Consider the following 19273-nt stretch of genomic DNA (forward strand, 5'->3'; position numbering starts at 1 on the left):
GGGCTTTAAAAAAGACAGAGTTCTAGGTCCTGCCTAAGACCTCATGAGGCGAGCAGCCTCTTTTTGGGCCATGCCACTTGGTATAAAGCAGTAGCAGGGCCTGGCTTGCATTTGGTTCTCATGAGGCACCCTCTGAGGCAGCCGCCCTGGCAGAGGAGGCCCTAAGCTGTAGCTCATGACCAGTGTGGAGCAGTGCTGGGTGCTGAGGTTGGCTGACTGTGTGGAGCCCTTTGCGAGATTGTGTCCGCCTCTCACTTCAGGGCATGGAGGGGCTGAGCAGGGAGGTAGGGCTGGAGGGACAAGAAGCGGCCTCTTTGTGGGATGGATAGAACCATAGGTACAGTCCCCTTTGTCTTTCCGGGGGACACTTGTCCATTTTCCATATTCTCTGGATCTCTCCCAAGGCCAGGACCAGTGCAGAAGCTTAGAACTGAGCTAAATTAATTTTTGTTCACTTAAACGTTTTTTATGCATCTTTATTGAGATCTAATTGACATAAATAAACTGGACACATATAAATGGTACCATGTGATAAGTTTTACCATATGTATACACCTTTCAAATCACCACCACGGTCAAGATAATGATTATAATGAATTACAACCATGATGCATTTTATAATAGGTTACAAAAAATGACCATAAAGTTATTTCAAATAATACAGAAGGTCAAAGTCTTCTACTTGCTGCAGCCTTACTCCCTCCTGCAGGTCGGGACTGTTCGTTTCCATTAACATTTTCATGTGCCTTTGCAGAAAATTTTCTGTACACATATAAGCATGTATTTATTTTCTATTTGTTAATCTTTTTTTTCCCCACAGAAATTGGAACTGTGCTATAAAAACTGCTTGGCAATATGCTCTTCAAATTCGAGAATAGACCCTTAACTTGTTTCTATGCTATTTCAGATCTTTTATTGGTTGCATAGCATTCTGCTTTATGAATGCACTGTGACTTACTGGGATTTATTAAACTGAGGACTGCACCATAAACAAAAAACAAAACCCCGGAGCTGAGTTTAGGTTGGGGAAGTGGTGTCTTGAGCAGTCTTAGGCCGGAGTCTTAGAATGTGCTTCTGTCTCCCCTTTCTGAAGAGCGCCGATATGCCTGATTTTTTTGTCTGGTTCCTTTGACTCCCCTTCTGGGGCAAAAATGTCTAGGGAGCAGGTAAAAACTCTGCTCAAAGGACCTCTGTCTGGGTACTTGCCCAAGGTGTCCCTTAGTCTCTAGCTGGGGGCTAGTTGAGTTTCTAGCAGAAATATGGAAGGTGAAATAAGAAGGAAATAGACAGGCCTTGTCTGTAGCTTGTCCTTTCTGATTCAGGGCTCAGTCCCCCGATATTTATTACAATCACTGCACTTTGTTACCCATCTTATATTTTCGTTTGTGAAATAGATTGGCCTGTGTGATTGTTTTTGTTTTTGTTTTTCCTTGAAAAGAGAGAGGGGGAGCTGTCTGCTGAGCTTGTTGTGAATCGTAGGGAAGACAAGTTGTGAGTTGAGCTCTGGAAGGGAAGGAGGTGGGGTGGGAGAGGGCCGGCCCGCCCCGCCATTGTCTGCAGGCTCTGCCCGGCTGATGCGATTAGGAGCGGCAGCGCTGGCAGGGAGCCCTTCTGCTGCGGGCACCGGGAGGCACTCCCAGGCAGCACTGCTATTTTTCATGTAATTTGGGGGAGCTGGCTTATAGTTCAGACCCATCCAGATGGCAGAGTCGGCCACAGCTGCCGGGGCTCAGGCTGCCAGTGGAGAGGTGTGGGGGGCTGGAGGCATGGGGTTGGGGACATGGAGGTGTGCCAGCCCGGCCGGAGCCCTACTGGGGAAGATGGAGTGAGCTGTCTCCTGCCCCACCTCTCCTGTTAACCCTCGTGTCCCGGAACACACAGGGTTCCTGTCAGTGTGACAGAAGGAGTGCAGGTCCTAGGATGGGGACTGGCACTGGCAAAGCTGGGTTTCTTTTGTCTTTTGTTTTTCCTCAGGCTGGGGAAGAGGAGAGGGGGTATGGGGAGAGCTCGTATTTGTGGCATGCCTTTTTTTGGGCCGGAGTCGGGCTTTATGTACATGATCCCATTTAATCTTCACCAGAAGCCCTGTGAGCTGTGGTTTGCTATCCCATTTTGTAGTGGAGGAGGGGCTAGAACAAAGGGTTGAGTCCAGGCTGACTGCCCTGCTCTACCTGCGTGACCTCACCCCTGCAGAAAATATGTGAATGTATCAAGAATAGTCCTTTTTCACCAGCTTGCTAAATTTGCCTAGACACCTAAGCTTTAAAATGAGATTTGGGGTCGGCTTTTTTTTTTTTTTTTTTTTTTGTGCTGTCTGGCTGGTAAAATCCCTGATTAGGAAGGGGGCATCATTGTCTACTGACGGGACCTGGGTGTCGGGGGAGCAAAGGAGTGCCCCGTCTTCCTCCCTTCAGGTGCCCGCACAGTGCCCTTCTCGTCTGGAGTACAGCTCTCTGTCATTTCACCAAGTCTCCATCTCTCCAGGGTCCTTCCTCTTTAATGCACTTGTCTGCTGTGCCCAATCCTGCTCACTTAATTTGAGCATCCCCGATTATCCCTGGCATTGGTGGTCTGGGGCCTCTGTGGATCTGGGGTGTTCGTGGATGGCTCCGCTTTGTGCAACTGGCAGTGAACGGTTTCCAACCGCAGAAGGCAGGATTTTCTTCTTCTTATGTGTCCTGCTTCAGCCTCTGGCTTCCGCCTCTGCCTGCAGTGGCTTTGGTGTCTGACTCATCCTCCCCAGGCCAGCAAGGCTGGCCCTGGGAGCAGCTGTGAGCCTGGGGGCTTAGCCAAAGCCCCAGGGCCTTCATTGTGCAGTAGGTGACCTGCTCTTCTGCATCCCGAGTGGTCCTCACTCACCCACAGCCACCTCTCAGTGCTTCCTCGTGGCATGAGAGTCAGCTGAAGGATTAAAGGACCCAATGCAGACCCCCCAACCCCCCAAAGTATACACTTTCCACTGCTACTTGCCTGCAGGCCCAGAGGTTGGGAAGAGAAGACAAGGATGCCAGCCAGTCCAGCCAAGATGAGCTGCAGAGCAAGAAGTCCAGAGGCTCGGAGAGGTATAGTGCGTGGGAGGCCACCCTCAGGGACTTTGGGATGGCGTGGACCTGGGCAGAATTCCTGGCTTTGGTCTACGTACCTCAGTGTGCTCCTGCCTGAAGGCAGATGGTGAACTGACTGGATGGCCTTGCAAAGTCTGCGTGTGTGCGTGTGCGTGTGCGTGTATGCAAACCAAGTCAGGAGTGGGAGGTACTGCTGGAGCATATGGGGGTACTTTGTGCCCATAGCACCATTGAGGGGACAGGGCTCTGTCCTTTTCATCAGATTGGATGAAGTCTTGTGTGTCCCTGCTCGTGGGCCAGAGCTGGATGGCCTGCTCGAGGTCCAGGGGACCATGTTAGAGGGTTGATAGTGCAGCTCTGAGCTCCGAGCCAGGCCTTACCACATTAGAAATGGCTGCGGCTGTGTGTGTGTGTGTGTGTGTGTGTGTGTGTATGTATGTGTGTGTATGAGAGAGAGAGAGAGAGATTGGGAGACAGGAGCTTCCAGCTTCTCAGGCCTGAGCCCATGATAAGAGGGCTGCCACCCTGGAAGGGGAAGGGGGTGGTCATTCTACTTTTTGGACCTTGAAAAGCTATCAGCATTCTTACTTAAAGCTACAGCTTCATGCATTGTCTATAGTCTGACCGTTTGAGTCTGGCTTCTCTTTTTCTCCCTCTTTTCTGCTCAGTTCTTCCACCCCCATCCCCCGCCCCCAACACACACACACACTCTCCCCGGCCCCAGTGATGGCAGGAATGCATACACCTGTGAGTGTGCCCAGCTCTCACTCCTGGGCCAAGCAAATGCAGCCCAGGGACCTGGGAAGGCTGAGTATAGTCCAGGCAAAGGGAGAGCTCCAGAGGGAGTTCCTTCGTCCTGCTTTTCCGGCTGCTTTGGCCTCCGTGGGCTCTCCGTGGAGCTGGGGCCCCGGCTGAGGTCCAGCCCGCAGGAGGCATGGACCTCGGTCCCCGTACTCCACTCCCCAGTTCTCCTGCTGCTGTCCGAGTGGAGGCCCTGACTCTGCTGCTCTGCCCAGGTTACCTCCTCCTCTTCTGCCTGGGGAGCGGCTCCAGAGTCCCCTTCACAGCCAGGCCGCGGATGAAGGGCCTCCGCGGCCCCTGGAGGAGCAGCTGGAACAGAAGGGAGCAGAGGGGCCTGGGGAGGGCTCTGCAGGCAGCCCCACGCCCCCTGGTCCCCCGCAGAGGTAAGGGTGGGCTGGAAGCCTCCCGGGGGGGGGGGGGCGTGGCGGGCCTGGAGAGGTGGGGCGAGCAGGGGGCGGGGTTGCAGCCTAAGCAGCGGCAACGGACGTTTCTGCTGAGTGTTTCACACAAGGTGGAGAGTTAGGAAATATGCCTCTTCCTCGTCCTTGGCCTACAGCTAAAGTCGGGGTGCACAGTCTGATTAGGGGAGCTTAGAAACTCTGGAACTAGGAAGTATGTCTTCTGACCCAGCTGCCCTCCGGCCAGGGCCCGGGGCAGAGACTGCCGTCACCCTGGACTAGGCTGTTCCTGCCAGGGGGCCATTTCTCCCGATCCCCACCTGCCAGCCCCCTCCTTCCCAGCAGTCATCCCACTGCTAGTCACTCAGCAAGCCCGTGGGGAGCCCTGCTGGGTGCAGGGCCCCGGGCTTCCCTGAGGCCAGCTAAGAGGACCTTCACTCCCTAGCCTGCTCCAGAGCCGGTGTAGACTTGCTAGTTTGTTCCCCTGGCAAGAGAAAGACGCTGGTCTTAGAGCTCATCTGGTTGGAATGAGTCACTGGGGGAGGCTGAGTAGCAGCCGTGTTTAGTCAGCAGCATCCACGGAACCCCTGCTGTGTGCAGAGCCCCTCCTGGGCACCATAACCATTCTGCATCCCACCTGGGACGCAAATCTCTGGTCCTTCAGTGTAAACTGCTCGGGGAGAGGCAGGGAGGGAAAATGGGATCTGAGACCTGAGATAGGGAAACCACAGGTCTTGCCGGGGCCGCTGCTGCCTTCGTCCCCATCACAGACCTTTGACCCCGAATGGGGTACACCTGGAGCCTCTCACCTTCCTCTGGCTTTTTTTTTTTTTTTTTTTTTTTTGCGGTACGCGGGCCTCTCACTGCTGTGGCCTCTCCCGTTGTGGAGCACAGGCTCCGGACGCGCAGGCTCGGCGGCCATGGCTCACGGGCCCAGCCGCTCCGCGGCACGTGGGATCTTCCCGGACCGGGGCACGAACCCGTGTCCCCTGCATCGGCAGGCGGACTCTCAACTACTGCGCCACCAGGGAAGCCCCTTCCTCTGGCTTTAACACAGTTGCTTCTTTGTTGCTGTCAAGGGAGGAGATCCCAAGCCCACCTGCCGCCCACGAGCGGGGCGAGGAGCAGTGCTCCCAGGCCGAGGGGCCGGGCCCTGGGCAGGACGAGGCCGAGGGGCCCGAGGAGAAGGTGGCGGTCGGCTCCACCCTGCCCATCTCTGCAGAAGTGTAAGGGCCAGCTGTCATGTCTGTCTTTGCCCTCCACTGTGTGTGGATTGCTTCAGTGCCCATCTGGTCTTGGGTGGTGGGGAGGGGATGCTCTGGCTCCGGCTCAAGGAGTGGAGTGGAGGGAGAGTGAGTGAACCCTTGGTTCTGTGTGCAGCCCCCGGGGCTCCCCTGGTCAGCACCTGGGGTACGAGGCTGGAAGCGAGGGGGAGAGGGGAGGGTATCTCCTGGGTCATTAGCAGAAACCTGGTAAAGCGTGTTTTCCCCTCTACCAAGCACTGTTTTTCTTTGAAAAAATTATTGAGGTATTTATATACATGAAAGTACATACATCTGAAATGTCCAAGTCAGTGAGTGTTTACATACGTATACACCGTATCACAACCACCCAGATCATCTGCAGGACATTTCCATCCCTCCTGAAAGTTTCCTCAGGCCCCTTTCCTCTCAGTCCACCTGCCCTAGGTCACTGCTCTTCTAGCTTCTGTCCCATAGATTTCGTTTTTCCAGTTCTCTAACTTCATATGAATGGAATTATCCAGTACACGGTATATATCTTTTGTGCCTGGGTTCAAAGCTCCCCTGTGCTGTTGCACCAAGCACTTCTAAAACTTAGAAACCTTTCCGTTCTCCTGCCCTTTCTCACCCCTTTTAGAGATAAGGAAACTGAGGTTCAGGCAGGTGAAGTGATCTGCCCAAGGTCACGTTGCCAGTCGGTTGCAGAATTAGGACCTGAGCCCTCTAGTCACCTGAGCCATCGACTTCTGACTCTTGCTCTGCAGCCACCGTGCCTTTTCTGTGCATGGAGAGAAACAGGTGTCAGGGTGATACAGGTTTTCCTGTCTGTGAACTGAGCGGTACAAAAGGATTAAGCATCTTCAGGATTCGGGCTGACTGTTGAGCAGAGACAGGTTCGTGCACTGATTACTCACAGGAAGCGTCGCCGAGAGCTGGCGGGGCTCGTGGGTGCACGATCTCGTGTCATCGCTGTAGCGCTGCAGGAGTGATGTAGGGAAGGGGTACCCATGTTTCAGGTGGTGATATATCCCACAGTGACAGCTCTGCCCCTGAGGAATGACATAGCCTTCCCAGGTCCCCTGGGTGGCTGTGGGCAGCCAGATCAGGGTGCTTTTGATGACGACAGGAGGTGAGTGGGGTTCAGAAACAGGACCCTCTGGGCAGAGGTCAGAGGGTATTTTCCCAGGGCTTCTGGAAGAGAAGCTGGCCAGTGAGGCTCCTCCTGGTTGCCTGGGCTGATGAGTCCCCTTCCTTTGTGTTTCTCCTCCCATCCCAGTGAGGCTGCCCCTGCTGGGGGTCTCTCTCCTGGACCACACAGTTTCAGTTTACACAACGCCCTTAGGAAATGGCTTCTGTTCCTTTCCTGAGTCTTCTCAGGCTCCATAACTTCCTTGTTATTAATCTTTACAGCTACGTTAAGAATGGGTTGATTTTCTGGGATTCGTGGGGAGTGGCTCTGTGTCTGTGCCTCATTTGTATCCATGGGATTTTAATTTATGGAGGTGACTGAGTGACAACACAGAGAGGCCAATGCCACTGAAAGAAGAATTTATTCCTTATATTTCCAGAGAGAAGAGGGCATGCCACGCCAGGTGGGGCCACATGGGGAAGGACCAGAGTTGGTCAGGAGGCCGAAGAGGCGAGAAGGAAGAGCGTGACCCAGAGCCTTTATTGGGGTGTTCGTGGGAAGCAGTGGGCGAGACGGGGTAAGTACCCTGAGCGAGTGGAGGGGTGGAAAGTTTGAATGATTTTGGAGGGCTCTGGGCCTGGTCTCTGGTTACCTGGTGCCTGGCCCTGGGTGATTCTGGGCATGGGAAATAGATCAGGAGATGGTAGGGGGTATAGGGATTGGTTGGTTTGCATGTGAAAGACTTACTCCCTTTGCTGTCTGTAAGGATTGGCCGATCTGGAAGGGGGCACCATCTCCTTGACCAGCCAGCTTTTTCAGATGCCATAACATCATGAAATACAGAAGATAAAAAGCATGATTAGTAGAGTCTGTCACCTGCATAGATATTGTCAAGCTGAATCAGGAGGAGTTCAGAGCAAAGGGCAGGTCAGGGAGTGCAGGCAGGGCTAGCAAGCAGCCATCGCTGTGCGTGCTTTATGGCCAGAGGCCTGGGTCTGGGAAACAAGGATACCCTTCTGTTTGTCATCCCAGCATCTTTCATGAGGTGTGTATAGAGAGAGGGTGGATGAATTAAAACAATTGGGTTGAAAGTGAGCGGAGACAAGGTCCCTGCTAGTGATCTGAGTTTTAGTGGTACCCTGGCCATTTCAGGGCCATATCCTCCTCCCTCTCCTCCCTCCCTTCCCGCCTTCCCTCTTTGCTTTCCCTCATATGGCTTGGAGTAACTTGGTGGCCAGTCTCAAAGGACGACGCTCTTACTGAGCCTCTTCTTGGCCACTAACTGTTGCAAACTGGGTCTCACTGATGCTGATACCTGAGGAGTGGCCTAGAAATCGGACCTGCCTCTTCCTCTGGAGTCTTCAACTGCCCAGTTATCTCATAGATCTTTCAGGCTCACTGTTTGACCACCTTGGACCTAAGCTGGGAGTTTGGGATACTCGATCTTTAAAACAGGGACACGGAGAAGAGGCCCACTGAAAAGCACCCCCATTTGCCTGCGTGCCAGACGTGCAGGCAGGCTCAGTGGTGCGTGCAGCCTGGGCACACACTGGCACACCGGCTGATGCCCCATCTCTCCGCAGCATCTGTCCCCAGGGCTCCACAAAGCTACATAGCCCACAGGGGAGAGAGACATTAAAAGGTACCATCTCAGGGAAAAAAGATGTTTTCAGCTCAGGTTGGAAATGAGTTGGAGGGTTGATGAGGCTGAGAGCTGCGGGGGGAGGCTCTTTCCGAGGGCGGGATTCCCAGAGGAGGTGGCGGCCACATCTTACATCTGCATCAGTCGGGCTGGGACAGGGGACTGAGAGGAAGCTGGGAACTGGAAGGGGGGAGATGGGCTTGGGAGCAGAAGAGAACTGAAGGCAGGACTCAAGACTGTTTCTGGTCTGAGTCATGATTTTAGGAAAGACTTTAATGATATTTCAGAGATATCAGTAGCCTTTTGTGTCTTCCTTCTCTCTCTGGCCTCAAGGGGCTGAAATGGAATTCCAGAGCCCTTGTTTACTTCTGCTGTTCTAATCTGATCCAGCCTGCTGCCTTCTGTCTGCTTCACTGTGGGAGCTGAGTGAGGAGGGGGTTTTACATCCCCAGCGGTGGACGGGGGACTGGCTCCCCTCTTGGACTCTGGCCCCTCTTGTCCTTGATTTGGACCACGCCCATATGCTGTTGGGGTCCACTGGGCCACCGCGCCAGGCCTGCCACAGCTGGAGCGCCACGGGAGAAGATGGTGGTTGGGTGGCCAGACCAATTTCTGATGTAAGATTTAGGGACCTGGGAATGCCAGCATGTCCTGGCCTTTAGGAAAGCCACTCTGGGAGGCAAAACACTTTATCCCACTTATGCTTTCATTGCTTAAAACGTTCTTGGGGTTTCTCTTTGGGGATTTCCTTTAAGAACCAGGATACAAGCAACATAACAGCCTTCATTATAGACATCTCTTTAACCGATACCAGTGTTCCTTATCTTACCACCCGCCTTAGGCATCCAGGTTAGAATTTCTTTTACACGTTTCCAAACAGTGACTTCACTCTAAGCAGATGAAGCTGTGGCATCATTGGGGAGATATAGAGCCTGGCATTCTGGTTGTGCTCTTGCTACTGTCTTTGGCTTAGGGAAGGGTCTCCTGCCCGGCTCCCTTGGCAGAGTGGGGAGGACGGTTTCCCACTCCTGGGCCTCCATGGACTATTCTAGGTCTCAGGGCTAGGAGTTCTAGCAGCGAGGAGACATGCTGCTGCTTCTCCCGCTGGCTCATACACACTGGCCTCTGTTCAGTTTGAGAGTCACAGAGCAGCCTCTGGGGACTTCCCAAACTGCCGGCCTAGAGCCTCAAGTAGCAGGGAGAGCCCTGGTAGGGAGTCGGAAACAGGGCCGTGAGCCACTCTGGGGAGGAATCCACGAGGGACAGAGCTTCGCTCTCTTTCTGCTGCCGCCAGCCCTTGAGCCACAGCTTGGCTGTTCACTCAGGCCACAACCTACCAGGTGCCCTGAGAGCCTCCTACGGGCCACCCTCACATCCCCAGGCTCTGGGGGCCTTTGGCAGCCACCGTGGGGCTTGTCCTATAGAACAAATGCTGCCTGTGTCTTCGAGAGGGTAGCCTTGCTGCCCACCCTTGGGTACCTGATTTGCACTTACGAGTCCTGACCCTGGGCCCTCTGTTAGGGTTCCGTATGTGCTGTTCTGTATCCGTATAAATCCTAGTGCCGAAAGGTGGGTGGATAGTAAACCCAGTGAAATGCTGCTTCCACCCTTGGCAGGCAATCTACAGAGCCTGCGGCTCCCCCAGAGCAGCTCTCAGAGGCTGCACTGAAGGCCTCGGAGGAGGTGGTGGCCCAAGAACTCGAGCGAGGGCAGAGGTGGCTCCTGGAGTCCAAGCAAGAGAAGATGCAGCGGCTGCAGGAGAAGCTGTGGCAGGAGGAGGAGGCGGAGACCCTGCAGCTTCACCGGCAGAAAGAGAAGGCGGTGCTCAGGTCCTGCCCCGCCCCCAGCCCAGCCGCCCTGGCTGTGCGGGGACACCCTCCTCCCGCCCTGGCAGCCACGGGGATGCCCGGGGCCCCTCCAGGACTGCTCCTCAGTGGCCCATGTGGAGGGGTGGGCTCCCTGGCCAGGGCTCGTGCCTTTCCTCTTTTTCGGGAGGACTTGGGAGGCGTGATCATAATAAGGGTAGCTAACATTTTTTGAGAGATTACACCGATCCATATACTTTTTTTTTTTTTTTTTTTTGCGGTACACGGGCCTCTCACTGTCGTGGCCTCTCCCATTGCGGAGCACAGGCTCTGGACGCGCAGGCTTAGCGGCCATGGCTCATGGGCCCAGCCGCTCGCTCCGCGGCATGCGGGATCCTCCCGGACCGGGGCACGAACCCGCGTCCCCTGCATCGGCAGGCAGACTCTCAACCACTGCGCCACCAGGGAAGCCCCTGATCCATATACTTTATGTCTATTAATTTGTTCAGTCCTCGGAATGGCCCTTATGAGGTGTCGTCCTCAACTCTGTTTTGTAGCATCTATAATACAGACAAAGAAACTGAGGCACAGAAAGGTTAAGTAGCTTGTCCCAGGTATGGAGGCTCGTAAGCAGCAGAGCCAGGATTAACCCAGGTGGTTTGTCTCCGGAGAACAACTACATCGTCCTCTCTCTTGGGAGTCAGGGCCCTGTTGGAACCCAGTGAGATAGGGAGGGGCCACGTGATATGGTGTGAGGTGCTCTCGGACCCAGAAGTTTCTATGTGGGTTCCTACTCTTTGAGTAGCTGTCTGCGAGGCCCTAGACAAATGTGACATGGAAGCCTGGGCTGGGCCTGCGTGTACAGGATTGTGTGTATGTATGCTGGAGTTCTATTTAGGAAAAGGCAGTTCAGGGCTGGCATGACGGCTCCACAGAGTCACCAGGTCCCTGGTCTCCTTTCATCTCTCTGCCATCTTTAGTGCTGGGTTTTACTCTCAAGGTCTCTTTACAGTCCAGTATAGCTGCTGGATCTCCAGCCATCGTACCTGTGCTCCAGGCAGGAAGATTAGGGGCACCTTCTAGCTCATTCAGTCCCTTTGAAGGCGCTTTCCTGGAAACTTTACCCAATAACTTCTGCTTATTCTTTAAAGGAGTTTTCCTGGAAACTTTACCCAATAATTTCCACTTATATCTGGCTGGCTACCCCTGGTTGCAAAGGGTAACTGGGAAATGTAGTCCTTCAGCTGGTCCTCTGTACCTGATAGAAAAAAATCAGGGTTCTCTTAGTAAAGAAAAATGGGAGAATGGATATTGAGAGGGTAATAAGCAACCTCTGTCACAGTCCCAGGATGGGAAAGGTGCTACAAAAAGATGTTAATATATTTCACTTACTTGGCAATTAAACTACAGGCTAAATCTTGTCCTCTTGGACAGAACATCCGAAAGTGCTAGAGACTTGCTATTTTTCTATCATATGTAGCAAAGACTTATAAAAATATTTATGCTTAATTTAGAGAAACTAACGAAACCAACACCCAACTACCCAGAGGGTTGGGGACAGTCTCTCTCATTAGCCCAACACAGGATCTACTGACCCTGGGTCTATCCTTATGTCACCCCTCCTGGATCCCCAGCCAGAGTGCATCCCAGAGAACAGATCTTCCCACAGCATCCTCCTCTTCCAGCCAACTGAAACTTGGGGCGGGGGTCCACCCAAACAGGGTGCAACTCAGCTTACCTTGAGAGACAGTGCCGGGGAGGAAATCCCCGTGGTGTCTCCCTGCCCACCTACCAGGCTCCTCTCTCTTCCCGGTCACCCTCAGCTGGGCTGACTGTGCCTTTTGTCCCTCCCCAAACCCCCCAACTGCAGAGGGGGCCTCCCAGAGACCTCTTAAGTCGTGGTGAAAACCAGCCTGCCAAAAGTGTCCAACTCAGGGCCTGAAACACAGTAGCTGCTCAATAAATGGTGGCTCTTGATTGTAAATATTTTCAGTCGAAATCAGTACAGTGTCAGCGGTCTTGACTAAGTGGTTTCTCTGTGGGCAGTGCCTTGCCTGGCTGTCTTCAAAGTAGTTTATCACAAGAACCCTGTTTCTGTTTACGTGTGAGCCTTTCTGAGGGGTGGGGCCTCCTCTCTGCTGGGAAACTGCCACTTGGTAGAAATTTCTGGAAACCCCAGCTGACCTTGTAGCAAATATTTCTCGAATGAGAAAGCAGGCAGGAAGGCAGACAGGCTAACTCTCAGTTTCTTTCGTTGCAAAACAAGGAGATAGAGTTTAGTTGTAAGATGAAGAGAGAGAGTTGTAAAATGCAGGACTTAACCTCTAAAGACCCTTCCAGCTCTGCCATTCTGCAGTGCTACATGTAACATTTGGCCATGGAATGAAGAGAAAGGGTTTCTGGGGAATCTAGAAGGAAGGATTTTTATTTCACTCAAATTTTCTGTCATCATGGAAGAGAGCAATGGTGCTGATAACTTAAAATAGGAGATGAACTTAAATCTTTTCTGGCTTTGGAATTCACTCCAGAAGCTTTTCAAAGAAATTGTCTTCTGAATCATGCACAGCACACAGCCCCTGGTCACTTGGGGGCCGCAGGAGGGTTGTCTGCTTGGGATGAGATGGTTACTATCGTTAGTCTGCAAGTAAGATACCCCTCATAGATAATCAAAGCTTGCTTGTAGTTTAGGCCTGGGTGATACTGTTCAAATTCAACAAACATGCATTGAGTACCTACTTCGTATCTGTTACTGTGTTTGGCACTTAGGATAAAACAGGTTTTAAGACAAGACTCTTTCTCTGGAGAAGCTTCCAGGCTTGTAAGGAAAACACACATACAAAAGATTAATTAATTATTGTGCAGTGTGATGCGTGGCACCGAGGGCATGGATAAGAAAGGTCCTCATATAAAGTGTGTTGGGAGCAGAAAGGTAACTGATGAACTTGGAAAGACTTCTCTGAGAGGAGGGAGCTGGGTGTTGGACAAGGAACATGGGTTCGTCAGGTAGGAAAGGGGATTCTAGACGGGGGAACCAGCATGAACAAAGGCCAAGAGGCAGGGAAGAGTGTAGTGGGGTTTAGAGGGGGTGGCTCATCTGCTGTGGCCAGAGCTGGGCTGGAGTCAGACTGGATCCCCCCTTGAGTGAACGCCACCGAGGTGAACCTGGAGGCCGAGGGGAGCCTTTGGCAGAAATGCTGTGCTGGGATCAAGGAGCCTGCAATCTGCTTCCGGCGGCAAAGAGCAGGTGGTTCATAGCCCCTCTAACCCGGGGAGGTATTAGAGGGCGGCAGCAGGACCCAGAGGCTGAGGTTAGACTCGTCTTTAAGGCTTAGGAAGCTTCAGACCTCCCTGGTGGTGCAGTGGTTAAGAATCCGCCTGCCAGTGCAGGGGACACAGGTTTGAGCCCCGGTCCAGGAAGATCCCACATGTCATGTAGCGACTAAGCCCGTGTGCCACAACTACTGAGCCCACGTGCCACAACTACTGAAGCCTGCATGTCTAGAGCCCGTGCTCTGCAACAAGAGAAGCCACCGCAATGAGAAGCCCGCGCACCGCAACGAAGAGTAGCCCCCACTCGCCGCAACTAGAGAAAGCCTGCGTGCAGCAACGAAGACCCAAGGCAGCCAAAAATAAATAATGAATTTAAAAAAAAAAAAAAAAGACTTAGGAAGCTTCTCAGGCAGCCTACGGGCTTTTGGAGGTCGAGAGCCAGGGGTTATGCCTAAAAGAGGGAAGGCCTTGTGGTCCCGCCAACAAACTTGCCTTTGCTTTGCTTCACAGTTCCCTGACGGAGCAGCTGCAGAGAGCCACCGAGGAAGAGGAGAGCCTGGTGACAGAGAAGGAAGGCCAGAGGCTGTCCCGGCTCTGCGCCCAGGTGCAGTGCAGCGTGGAATCGGATGAGGACCAAATCAGGTGAGTGCGGGCTGTGGGCTGCCCGGCCCCCTGGAGGTCCACCCCCGCCTCCCCCAGTGCCCAGGCCCATCCTCACCCGCTTGTCTGCCCAGGGCCGAGCACGAGGCTTCCCTGCAGAGGCTGCGAGAACAGCTGGAGTCTCTACAGAAGGCTGAGAGGGCCAGCTTGGAAGAGAGAAACAGGCAGACGCTGGAGCGTCTCAGGGAAGACATGGAGGCTTCGGAGAAGAGAGAGCAGGCCTCCCTGAACGCGGAGAAGGAGAGGGCCTTGCAGCAGCTGAGGGAGCAGCTGGAAGGGGAGAGGAAAGACGTGAGCGGCCCCCTCCCCGTCCCGTGTGATCCTGGGCTGCCTGGGGAGGGACTGAGCGCTGAGAAAGAGGAAGCGCCAGCCTTGGGGCGCAGGGTGGGGAGCCAGGTGGAGAGCGGGTGTCTGTGTGGATGGACAACGAGACGTTGGGCCGGCTGTCTGGGCCCGTGTGGACCTGGCCTTTGGATTTGGGAAGATTTCATGACTGAAAGAACTTAAACCAGACCAGAGCTCTTGAGACAAAGGGGCCCTGTCCTTGTCCTTGTCCCTGAGGGGCAGCTGTGAGGACCTCGCGTTTCTCTCCTTTCCTCCCCGGCCTCAGTGTGAGAGGCTAGCCTGTTCAGAGGATTTTTTTCTCCTTTGTCCTTACTCCCTGTCCCTCCAGTCCAGTGGGTCTGTCTCTAGGTAAGAGGCTGAAGTAGGTAATAGGCCACGTGGGACTTTTGTTTTCTTTTGGTGATGGGTGGAGTTTCAGCTCTCAGGCCCGGGGAGCCTGTTGCGAGGCATGGGGGTGTGGGGACGTCATTGTACTGCACGTGCTCTGGGAGGTGGTGCTGAGATGTGCAGGCCTCCCTGCCTGGCGCTTATGCACAGGCAGGAGTGTTGCCTATGTACCGGTGGCCTAGAGGCAGGGGAATGGAAGCCGTGGCCGAGCCTTACTGAAAGGCCCCTCCACTCTGGCCTTCATGTCCCTGTTTGTTTGCGAGGTGCAGACTTGAGGGACAGTTATTTCGGAGGAACAAAGATGTGCCTGCGGTTCCCCTTGAGTGCTTAGCTCGAGAGGCATTGGGGGTGGTCTTCTGGCTCTTCCTCGTCTCAGGTCGGAGCTCGGCCAGCCTGCCCTGTGTCCTCACAGGCCCTCTGTTCTGCCCCAGGCGGTGGCAGCGCTGGAGAGGGAGCACAGGGCGGAGCTGGAGCGGCTCTCTTCCTCGCTGGAGGCCAAGCACAGGGAGGTGAGGGGCGGTGGCCCTGGCCGGCGGGGCAGACCCTGGGCATCCTGGGGTGTGAGCCGCGGGACCCCTTCCCCCGCACCCCGTCCCCTACGGAGGGAGTCTCCCTCTCCTGCAGACCCCAGGGGATGGGTGCTGGGACCCTGGGAAGCGAGTCCCCCGCGGCCACTCTGCAGTGCTCTCTGCGGGTCACGCTGCCCTGTGCGGGTGCCTCCTCAGGTGGTCTCCAGCCTCCAGAAGAAGATGGAGGAAGCTCATCAGAAAGAGGAGGCCCAGCTGCAGGAGAGCCTTGGGCGGGCAGAGCAGAGAGCTCATCAGAAAGTTTACCACGTTCTTGAGTATGAGCAAGAGGTCAGTGCTGGTCTGCTCCTTTGACTCTGTGTACCTGTCGTGGACACTCTGACGGCCGGCCGAGCCATCCTGGCCCAGGGGTCCTCTGCTTTGCTTTGGACAGCTCAGCTGGGGTCAGGACTTCAGGGTCCGTTTTTATGCCTTAGTTCCCCGGAGGCCAAGTGCTTCTCCACCCCCATGCCCTATATGTGAGGAGGAGGGCGTGCTGGGTGTGGCCATGTGTATGTCACCTGACGTGTGCACGTGGGGACGTTGGGGAGGTTGTGTCACATGTGTGTATGAGTCCCTTCAAGTGCTTCAGTCCCCGGGTGCTGCTCCAGCCTCAGTCCTGCATGTCACATCCCTGCTGCCTGCCCTGCAGCTCAGTGGCCTCCTGAGAGAGAAGCGCCAGGAGGTGGAGAGGGAACACGAGAGGAAGATGGACAAGATGAAGGAGGAGCATCAGCGAGTGGTGGCTGAGGCCAGGGAGCAGTATGAAGCCGAGGTGACCTCACCACGTTCCCTGGCACGTGCATGTGCGTGCATGCGTGCGCGCACACACACACACACACACCGGGGTCTCACACCCACACACACCCACACACCCCGAGGTGACTTCACCACGTTCCCTGGCACGTGCATGTGCGTGCACGTGTGCGCACACACACACACACCACACCCCGAGGTGACTTCACCACGTTCCTTGGCACGTGCATGTGCGTGCACGTGTGCACACCCCCCCCCCACACACACCCCCACACACCACACACACACAGACACACACAACACACTCCAGGGTCACACACACACACACACCCCACACACACACACCCCCACACACAGACTGGGGGTCTCACACACATACACACACACCACACACACATACACACACCCACACACACCACACACACACCCCGAGGTGACTTCACCACGTTCCCTGGCACATGCATGTGCACGCGCGCACACACACACACACACACACACACACCACACACACCACACACACCACACACACACCACATACACACACACCGGGGTCATTCCCAGCGGGCCAGAGGGCCTGGGAAGGGGACCACCTGTGGTCAGGGATGGTGGGAAGCTTTCTTTCCTGGCACCCTGCAATGGTGAGATCGTGTTTTGCCTTTTTACTAAAGCATTAGGTGAGGAGTGATTTCTCCCCATCAGCAGGCTGCACTTTGCTCTCATATTAATAATAGCCAACGTGTATTGAGCTTGTACGACGTGCCGGGCGCTGTCCTAACCTCTTTGTATATTACCTCATTTAGTCCTCACGGCACTCTCAGGGGGTTCATACTATCATTATCTCCATTTTAAAAAGAGGGAACTGAGGCTTGGGGAGTGTAAGCAACTCTCCCAAGCCCACCCTTGCTAGTAAGTAGAGGAGCTAGGATTCAAGCCAGACTGTCTGACTACAAAGTCTTCAAGTTTAACCTCCCAACACCGTGCCGCCAGGGTTAATAGAAATTCCAGGACACCAGGAAATAGACTGGCGAGAGCCAGCCAATATTTAGATATTATCTGCCCAACTTCAGCCTTCGGTGGGAACGTTCAGTGACTTAAGTGGACCCATGCCGGCTTGCTCACGTTGGGGGTGGACGAGGGGGAGGGCTGGTGGCTGACTTTAGCCCAGAGCCAGGCCTCTACCCGGGGTTTCTAGGCTACTCCTCCAGTAACTGGAACCGGTATCCCAGACTCTTTGCACCAGGGCAGAAATAGGGGCCCGTCGTGGTGAAATGTAGTTGACTCCCTTCCCAAACCAGTTCTGCCCTTGCTGAGGAAGAGTGAGAATTTAGTAACGGTCTCTCTTCCCTTAAGGAAGGAAGGCTGTACGTGCAGGGGTGGTGGGAGAGGCCGGCTTCCACCCAGGGATTTCTCAGCACGTCTGACCAGCGTTGTTTCAGCAGCAGAGAGCCGGGGTGCAGGCTTTCTGGGGGCGGGACCTCGCCATCCTCGGTGCTCTCCTGCTTTTCTCCAAGAGCCGGCCTTAGAGGCCTGTTGGGGTCCCTGATGGCACTGACCCAAGGCTGCAGGGTGGGCTGTGGTTTTAGGGGTGGGGGGGCGGCTGTGGTTTCCCACCGGCGGCCCCACTGTCCGTGCAGGAGAGGAAGCAGCGGGCCGAACTCCTGGGGCACCTGACGGGAGAGCTGGAGCGCCTGCGCAGGGCCCACGAGCGGGAGTTGGAGGCAGCGAGGCAGGAGAAGGACCGGCAGCTCGAGGACCTGCGGCGGCGGCCCCGGGAGCAGGTGGGGGCCCTGGACTGACGGTCGCTTGGGGCCCGCCCTGCCCGACCCCTCCACCCTGGGTAGAAAAGTGCTGGGGGCCGGCACTGCAGCAGCAACAGACGGGGCCTGACAGCTTCAGGGGTGGGGGTCTCTCGCTGGCCATGCGCAAGCTGGGGCATCCTTGCGCTTTTGTCTTCTGGGCCAGAGAGCATCCCCAGGACTAGAGGTGGAGGTCAGCAGCCCCAGGGCCTTGGGGTTGGTGCCTTCACCTCTCCTTGCCCCCGCTGAAATAGACGAGAGGTGGTGCTGTGCTGGGAGGCTGTGGGGGCAAGTGGGGGAAGCCAGCCCAGCTTGGAGCGGGCGGTATGGGGTGGTAGGTCCCAAACCCCTCCTGCCGCTCCGCGCGTGCCTGTGCTCTTGCTACGCTCACGTCTTTCTCTCCACCTACACTTCTGTGCAGGAAAGGAAACTCCAAGATTTAGAGGTGGAGCTTGAAACCAGAACCAAGGACGTCAAGGCCAGATTGGCTCAGCTGGATGTCCAGGTGCGGGAGCGGGGGCGGAGGACAGGTTCTCGGGGACCCTGGACCTTGGAGTCAGCTTCCCCAGGAGAGGACCCGGGGCCCGGAGATGGCCAAATGGCCGGTCCTTTCCTTCGCCTGCAGGAGGAGGCCGCCCGGAAGGAGAAGCAGCAGCTCCTCGATGTGCAGAGGCAGTTTGCGCTGGAGAGCGAGGTTTGTCGGCCGCTCCTGTCCTCCCTCCTCTATCTCCCCTATTCCATTTCCTTCCTTCCCCCACCCCTTTGTTCACCTGATCTGTCCACGGAGTTGGGTTCCAGACTATGTTGGCTGCTATTGCACAAATAGCTCCAGCGTGTGGGACCAGCTCAGGAGCCGCTGGGGGTGGGCCTGGTGGGGGACACTGCCGCTGAAGGCAGACACAGGCCTTCAGTGGGCCTGGTTCCATCCTCTCCCCATTGCTCTTCCCTGTTGTCTGGTGCTGCCCGCTCCCTGCCTGCCCCGCCCCGCCCGCCCCCCCGCCATGTCTCTGGGTGTGTCTCTCTTTCCTCCTGCCCCTAGGAAGCCGCAGCCACCCATCAGCACCTGGAGGAGGCAAAGAAGGAGCACAGCCACCTGCTGGAGTCAAACCGGCAGCTCCGAAGAATCCTCGAGGAGCTTCAGGCCCGCAAATTGGAGCTGGAGTCCCAGGTGGATTTGCTGCAGACCCAGAGTCAGAGGCTGCAGAAGCGTGTCAGGTGGTCTGTACCCCTGCATTTAGCCACCCCTACTGCCTCTCGCCTGCCCTCTGACCTCTGCTGCTCATGGGCCCTGTCTGCTCACGGCCCAGCTAACAGGCAGAGGTGGGGCCGGGTGGAGGGGCTGCGTTTTGTAGGGAGTCGGGGCTGTGAGTAGCCGGGGGTCCCTGGTTCTACTGTTCCCGCCCCAGCTCTGC

At 55.3% G+C, this 19273-nt stretch overlaps 1 protein-coding gene across 8 annotated transcripts in view; it reads left to right on the top strand.

Annotated features, from left to right (window-relative positions):
• Positions 1–19273, top strand: part of CEP164 (centrosomal protein 164) — a 72847-nt gene that overhangs the window by 46200 nt on the left and 7374 nt on the right. For 6 of the 8 annotated variants that reach the window (XM_060103201.1, XM_060103200.1, XM_060103203.1 and 3 more), the window contains 14 exons: positions 2977–3062; positions 4082–4249; positions 5344–5490; positions 7074–7211; positions 9893–10105; positions 13862–13993; positions 14086–14302; positions 15175–15252; positions 15469–15600; positions 15962–16084; positions 17700–17843; positions 18283–18366; positions 18487–18555; positions 18901–19076. In XM_060103201.1, the coding sequence (XP_059959184.1) occupies positions 2977–3062; positions 4082–4249; positions 5344–5490; positions 7074–7211; positions 9893–10105; positions 13862–13993; positions 14086–14302; positions 15175–15252; positions 15469–15600; positions 15962–16084; positions 17700–17843; positions 18283–18366; positions 18487–18555; positions 18901–19076 (1907 nt within the window). The remainder of the gene's footprint in view (positions 1–2976; positions 3063–4081; positions 4250–5343; positions 5491–7073; positions 7212–9892; positions 10106–13861; positions 13994–14085; positions 14303–15174; positions 15253–15468; positions 15601–15961; positions 16085–17699; positions 17844–18282; positions 18367–18486; positions 18556–18900; positions 19077–19273) is intronic. The other 2 variants (XM_060103205.1, XM_060103204.1) reach the window with 2 other exon arrangements.

The sequence above is a fragment of the Mesoplodon densirostris genome, chromosome 7 (assembly GCF_025265405.1).
Source record: "Mesoplodon densirostris isolate mMesDen1 chromosome 7, mMesDen1 primary haplotype, whole genome shotgun sequence".
NCBI classification, from domain to species: domain Eukaryota; kingdom Metazoa; phylum Chordata; class Mammalia; order Artiodactyla; family Ziphiidae; genus Mesoplodon; species Mesoplodon densirostris.